The sequence below is a fragment of the Gekko japonicus genome, unplaced genomic scaffold (genome assembly GCF_001447785.1).
Source record: "Gekko japonicus isolate JY-2015 unplaced genomic scaffold, Gekko_japonicus_V1.1 scaffold2374, whole genome shotgun sequence".
In the NCBI taxonomy this organism is placed as follows: Eukaryota; Metazoa; Chordata; class Lepidosauria; order Squamata; family Gekkonidae; genus Gekko; species Gekko japonicus.
Genome location: NW_015168116.1, coordinates 133,093 through 140,285, shown reverse-complemented (window position 1 = coordinate 140,285; position 7,193 = coordinate 133,093). Strand labels below are relative to the sequence as shown.

The 7,193-nt window shown below is 58.5% G+C and overlaps 1 protein-coding gene across 1 annotated transcript in view; it reads left to right on the top strand.

Annotated features, from left to right (window-relative positions):
• The window catches only part of NAT16 (N-acetyltransferase 16 (GCN5-related, putative)), a 37,846-nt gene that overhangs the window by 1,783 nt on the left and 28,870 nt on the right, over positions 1 to 7,193 (top strand). The window contains exons 3-4 of the mRNA XM_015414861.1: positions 5,602 to 5,672; positions 6,023 to 6,227. Of these exons, the coding sequence (XP_015270347.1) occupies positions 5,622 to 5,672; positions 6,023 to 6,227 (256 nt within the window). The 5' untranslated portion in view covers positions 5,602 to 5,621. The remainder of the gene's footprint in view (positions 1 to 5,601; positions 5,673 to 6,022; positions 6,228 to 7,193) is intronic.

The window sequence follows — 7,193 nt, the reverse complement described above, 5'->3', positions numbered from 1 at the left end:
CACCGCCCACATGCCAGTAGGTTCATTTTCCAGGAAAAGTGTTGATCCTTGGTGCTACCCAGTCAGAAAGACCCGCGCGTCCCCTTGAGACGGGATCTGGCTTGCCTCTGGCCTTTGCAAAGACTTGGGCTGCTGGGCCTTTGGGTGCCTCTCCATCGCCACCTCCTCCCCACCCTGCCCTCCTTCTGTGTGCACCCCCAGGCTCTGTGTGACACTTCACGCACCCAGCGAAGTGGTTTCTGGCTCACAAAAAGCTCTCCTGTCTTTGTGGAGTCTCTAAGTGTTAGGTATTCTTAATTTTAAAGTAAATCAGCAGAGTATCAAAGAGGCAGAGTCCATGGTGTGTTTAAAAGAATAAAAGTTTACTACAGCCTAGCATGGGGAAAAGGTACACGGGATGTAAAATAACAAAGAGCTAATATGCCTACATCCTTACAGCTAGACTGAAAATGGCAGAATGGCCGGCTTCTTCTTCTTGCTCAGAACAAAGAACCACAAGACGGGAAGAGAAGCCATAAAATGCCAATACTTGGCACTTTGGTCTCCAATCAGAACAACAAACTAGCTGTGAAATTGCCAGGCTTTCTAACTGTCTAAAACAGATTGGATACAAACAAACATGTGACTTAACAAACATACTGAAAAAGTGTTTTAACATGTAACACCCAACACTAAGGCACCATGGAACGCGGCCTCTTTGCCTGCAGCAGACGAACAGGGTGCTGGCCCATCGAAGGCTTTAGCGGGAAGAATGCAGTACCTTGAACTGGGCTTGAGGTCGCCAGTGGAGGCCTTTCCAGCACCCGTGTCGTTCGAGGTCCAAAGGTGGCCCAGCATAATCGTAAGAGGGCCCTGACGTAGTCCAGCCTGGCAGAGGTGTGGCCAGGTCCCGCGTCTCAAGGATGGCTGCAGCTGACGCTCACGGAAGCAGAGCTGGGCCCCAGACCCCTCCCCAGGAAGAGGCAGGCCTAGCGGAGGGGAAAGTACAGAGGTGGGTCCAGGTCGTGGAGTATGGGAGGGGGGTGCTGAGAAACAAAAGGGCTCGGCATCCTTCCAGCCTGCGACTCATCCCAAAGGATGACGGCAGTGGGGCCTGGATGAGTAACCCCCCTCCGACATTGGTGCTGTGCAACGCCAGGCCTATTAAGAGTAACACAATGGTCCTTGGGGACTTCATCACGGAACAACAGGCTGACCTGGCTTGCGTGACCGAGACCTGGGTACGGGAAGGGGAGACGGTAGCTCTCTCCCAGCTGGCCCCACCGGGGTTCTCGGTCCTGCACCAATCACGGACTAGGGGGCGGGGGGGGGGAGTGGCGATATTTGTACGAGAGGCTTACTCCTTCAGGGCACTCCCTACGGTGGAGATCGAGGGCTTAGAGTGTGTCGGTCTGGTGCTGGAGGCGAGTTTGGCAATCTGGCTGGCTGGTGTACCGCCCGCCTAACGCAACGGCCAGTAGCCTGCCGTCCCTACTTGAGGCCGTAGCAGGCTGGGCGCTGGAGCACCCCAGGCTTTTAGTCTTGGGCAACTTCAGTGTCCATGCCGATGACGTGACCTCAGGTCGGGCTACGGACCTAGTGATGCTCAGGGCGTCGCTAGGACTCTCCCAATGGGTATCGACCCCCATGCATCAGGCTGGGCACATGCTCGATTTGATCTTCGCGTCAGGGATTACGGTGGACCAGATTACTGCGAAAGTGGTACCATGGTCAGACCACTATGCCCTGATGTCTCGTGCAAATGTCCCGCCCCGACCCCGTTTAGGCGGTGAGCGGATTTTAGCTCGCCCACGGAGCCTAATGGACCCAATGCAGCTTCAAATGGCTCTGAGGGATCCGATGCCCCCTGGCGGCTCGTTGGATGAGCTCGTGGATGCCTGGCATAGCCGACTTTCTACGGCCATCGACGTGATCACTCCCCGGCGCCCTCTGCGCCCTCGTTCTAAGCTGGCCCCCTGGTATACCCAGGGGCTGCGGCTTATGAAACAGGAGCTCAGACGGTTAGAGAGATGGTGGCGCCAAGTTGGTGACGAGGCTACAAGAGCATCTTATAGGACGTTTATGAGATCCTATGAGATGGCAGTCAAGGCTGCGAAGAGAGATTTCTACGCAGCCAGGGTTGCGTCCGCTAGCTCACGCCCGGCCCAATTATTTAGAACGATTCGATCATTGACAGCTCTGCCTCAAGGCGGACAAAATAGTAGGGAATTGGACATTGGCTGCGAGGCTTATGCGAGCTATTTTGCGGATAAAGTCTTGATGCTCCGCTGCGACCTCCCCGCCACCGTTGAGACAGTGAGTTAACTTGAGGCTTCACCGGGTTTTGAGGGCTTTGACCGGCTCAGCCTGGAGGAAGTTGACAGATTGCTTGTTTCTGTGCGCCCAACCACTTGCAGCCTTGATCCGTGCCTCTCCTGGCTCATTAAAGCAGGCCTGAGATTATCAACAACTCCCTTTCAGAGGGGCGGTTCCCCGAGGCACTCAAGGAAGCAATGGTCTGCCCTCTCTTGAAAAAGCCAACTCTGGACCTGACTGAATTGGCCAGCTATCGGCCGGTGTCCAATTTGCCCTATTTGGGCAAACTGATTGAGAGGGCGGTGGCGATGCAGTTACAGGGCTTTCTAGATGGCGCTTCCATCCTTGATCCATTCCAGTCTGGCTTTCGCCCGGGGCATGGGACACAGACTGTGCTGGTTCCCCTTACTGACGACCTCCGTAGACATCTAGATCGAGGCGGTGTGGCGGCGCTGTTGTTGTTAGATCTGTCGGCCACACTTGATACGGTCGACCACCAGATGCTGGCCCACCACCTTGCCGACGTGGGGAATTCAGGGGTTCGCCCTTCAATGGCTTGTCTCTTTTCTCCAAGGTTGGGGACAGAGGGTTGGGCTAGGGGAGCAGAAGTCCCGGAGGCACCTGCTTGAATGCGGAGTGCCCCAGGGGGCAGTACTCTCCCCGATGCTATTTAGCATATACATGCGCCTCCTCGCCCAGATTGTCCGGAGGTATGGGCTTGGGTGTCATCAATATGCTGATGACACCCAGCTCTATCTGATGTTGGGCGGCCAGTCGGACTCCGATCCAGAAGATCTTTACCGGGCTTTACAGGCCGTGGCTGGGTGGCTCAGGCTGAGTCGGCTGAAGCTGAACCCCGCGAAGACGGAGGTCCTGTGCCGGGGTGGCATGGGATTGGGGCTCCCACTCCCGGCCTTCGATGGGGCACCTTTGGTGCCAGCTTCAGAGGTTAGGAACTTGGGAATGCTCCTGGACCCCACCTTAATGATGGAGGCCCAGGTGGCGGCCACTGCCAAAGCAGCCTTTTATCATCTACGGCTGGTGCAACAGTTGGTCCCCTTCCTTAGCGCTTCAAAGTGCTGGTGCTTACCTTTAAAGCCCTACATGGCCAGGGTCTGGCATACCCGAGGGACCACCTTTCCCCATACAGGCCCCAAAGAGCACTTTGGTCGGTGTCACAACACCGCCTAGTGACCCCGGGCCCTAAAGAGGCCAGGCTTGCGGCCACAAGGGCCAGGTCCTTTTCGGTGGCAGCACCTACCTGGTGGAATGAGCTCCCGGACTCAGGAGATCAGGGCCCTGCGGGACCTTTTACACTTCCGCAGGGCCTGCAAGACGGAGCTCTTCCGCCAGGCTTTTGAGTAGGAACCGCCGCCGCCACTATTACCACCAGCGTGCGACTGCAGAGCAGTTCCGCCGGGATGGGCTGATGAGCCACCCGGAACAGCCTGGCCCATGGCATCCCCCCCCCCTTTTCTGATCTCACTGTGATATACTATAATGAGGGAGTATTTTAATCGCTGATGTATCCTGGAAGATATGAATTCTGTTTTAAGTGGTTAACATGTTTAGTTTTATCACACTTTGGGTGCCTTAACTGTTTTAATCCTGCTGTATTTTATTGCACTGCTGTGCCTATGTAAGCCGCCCTGAGCCCGCGTGCGGGGGAGGGCGGGGTATAAATGAAATAAATAAAAAACAAGCACTGATCCTGCTGCAGACCCCCCGACCAGGGTAGTCGCGATCCCCCCACCCCCCTCCTTGATCGGTCCTGCCCCTGACCAGCGGCACCTGCGGGTCGAGTGTGGCTCTGCCGGCCTCACCCAGCCCCCAGGTGCCCTTGCTTCCCCTGCCTCTCCGGCCTCAGCCGAAACACACACACACACACCCCTGCCAGTGGCTGCGTGTTGAATGGTGTCCCAGGGGGCTGGCCCTCCTCGGCCTCCTTGCCCCCCCCCTCAGTTTGGAGACGGCCTCGTGGAGCTCCTCGCACTGTTCTCACCATTCTGAATAGTTCAGCGTCCCGAACCCTTCTCCTCAGTGCCAGACAACCTGTCAGCCCTCTGAGTCCGGATCTACGGGAGACCCTTCTGCTGACTTTGTCCTCTTCGGAGCAGAGTCCGAGTCCAGTGGCACCTTTAAGGCCAAAAAAGTTTAATTAATTAATTTAGCTCTGTGGGTCTTCGACGTGCCCCCCTCTGGATGCAGACTTTGCCCTGTTGCTTCAGTCCCACATGGCGACCTGCCTGGATCTGTCTTCATGCAAAGCACCATGTAGGAACATAAGAGAAGGGTCCTGCTGGGTCGTGCCCATGGGCCCGGGTGGGCTTCAGAGAGGGTTTTTCCACTACAGGTCCAATCCCTTCCTCCAAGAGTACGGGCGGCACAATGCCCACCCTCAGGGAAGCGTTTGCCCCCCCACCCCACCCCTTACCCAGGAAGGGCAAAGGTCGAGGACAGGGGTGACAGAGGCCTCCCCTCTCCAGGGGCTCCATCCTTGCTGTGGGGTGGGCTCTGCCTTCTCTCCGTGCGGAACGTCCCCTCTGTATTGTCCGTTTCCTTCCTAACCTGTCGTTTTCCGACTCCCCGAGTCCCTCCACAGTCCTCAGGGGCATGTTCCCTTGTCCAGGTGAGCCTGACCACCTCCTCCCCCTCCCCCTCCTGTCACCTCCGGCACAGTTCTTCTCCAGACACCTTCAGCCACAAGAAGCTGCCTGAGCCCGGCGGTGTCTCTGTTCCCAGATCTCCTGCCACATCGCCTACAGACACCTTCTCACTCAGCCACCTCCCTGTTTTGCTTCAGAGCGTTGCCCAAACCTGTCAACCCACAGCAGGCTTCAGGTCCAGCTGTTTGCTCAAAGGCGTCCAGATACCTTGTTGTGGACGGGAGACAAGGCTAGGGAGACGCTGACAGATGTGCGCCACTTCTGGGCTAAAGGAGAAGATTTACAAACAACAGCATTCGTGATCAGCAGTGTCTTTTGTTTGCAATAAAATGTGCACGCCGTTTCAGCTGACGCAAGTTAAGGCAAACTGGTGCTATAAGGATAGTGGATAAAATGTTCCTGAGGGCTGGTGGGTTTTTTCTTTCCTTTTTTTGTTCCCAAATGTATACCCCTGCCCTCCCAGACAGGGCCAGCTCAGGGCGGCTTACATAAAACCAGTAGAAAACATTTAAAATAATACAATAGATCATTTTTAAAAATGGCAAGGGTGGAGGTCCAGAAGGCAGGCCTTGCACGGGCACCTCCTCAGGACAGAAGGACCCCACAGACCGTAACCCGCCCGTCATCCCTTGCTCTGCAGGTGGCCGCCGCAGCGACTGGATGAGGAGGTGGCGGCTCTGGCAGCTCCACCGGGACTATTTCCCCATCAAGGTAGGAGCCACGGGGGCTCAGTGCCGATGCGACGCCCGGGGTCTTAACCTGCGGCCAGCACAGAAGGGAGACGGTCACTGTCCCAGAAGACCATCCGCCTACGCTTGATGGGCAAAGTTCCTGGACTGGCAAAGAAGGGCAAGGGGGGGCGGGGGGTGGGGCAGAGCCCAGGGGGGGGCCAGCCAGCCAGCAGGGGGAGGCCAGGCCAGAGCTTGGGGGCAGCTGCCCCTCCCCCGTGGCTTCTTTCGCGAGCGGGGGAGGCCGTTGTCGGTGCAGGGGTCCTCCCGGTGCAGCCGGGGGCTCAGCGTGGGCCAGTCAGCCGGGCCCCCACCCCATTCTCTGACTTGCAGCTGGTGAAGACGGCGGAGCTGCCCCCCTCCCGGAACTACGTGCTGGGCTCCCACCCCCACGGCATCATCTGTGCCGGGGCCTTCTCCGCCTTCTGCACGGAGGCGACCGGCTTCTCACAGACCTTCCCGGGCCTCAAGTCCCACCTCGGCCTCCTCAGCGGGCTCTTCCACCTGCCCGTCTACCGCGAGTACATGATGAGCTCAGGTAGGCCGTGTCACGCGTGGCTCCGTGGCAAAGCTCTTGCTGGGTGCACAGAAGGTCCCCAGCTTGGCCCCCAGCAGCAGCAGCGGCAGCATCTCCCTTGGGGGGCTGACGGGGACGCCTCTCCCTGCTCTTGGAGAGCTGCTGCCAGTCAGAGCCGATGGTGCCCCTTGGGACAGACCAGAAGGGACCTGAGGAGGGCGGGAGCTCGGGGAGGAGGGCTGGAACCCCCCCCCCCGGCGTGGTGAAGAAGGGGGCAGCCACTCCCTGCCAAGATCAGCAAGCCCTGCCCCCCCCCCCAACTTGGCTTCTGCAGAACAGAATCTCTGTGTCCAGCTCTCCTCCAGGGTACTCGGAGCACGTCACAAGAGGACAGTTTAAGAATAAAGGGACTGATCGTGACTCTCAACAAAAACTGGCCTCAGCCAAACCGGGCAAGGGCAGCAGCAACTGGAGACTGAAGGGGCCCATCGGCAATAAGCTAACGGCCGCCCTGCGCCCCCCCCCCTTTAGACCTGGAAGTCCCAGCTGCACCCCAAGGACAGCAGCGTGGGCGGAAATGACAGAGCAGTGGTGGGGGCTCCCGGGGTGGGCGGCCCGGGGGGGGGGGAGTGGAGGCCCTCTCCCATGTGCTTCGCCCCCCACGTTTCCAGCAGGGCTGCCCGCAGAGGGTGATGGGCCCGCTCCAGAAGCTACCAGGCGCCCCTCTGTCGCCCCGCAGGGAGGCTGCTCAAAGGGGCTCACTGGCAAAGAAACACCCAACCATAGTCACCGTGGCAAGGCTGGGGAGAATGCAGGCCCCCCCTCCCTCCTCCCCCCCATGTGCGGATGCAGTCTGATCGGCTTCAAAGACAGAGCCCCCCCCCCTGCAGAACGGGTGGCAGCAGCCCAAGGCCAGGGGTCACCAAGGCCGGTGTACCCACCCCCACCCTCTTCTACCTTGCTTGCCCCCCCCCCCAGCATACAAGC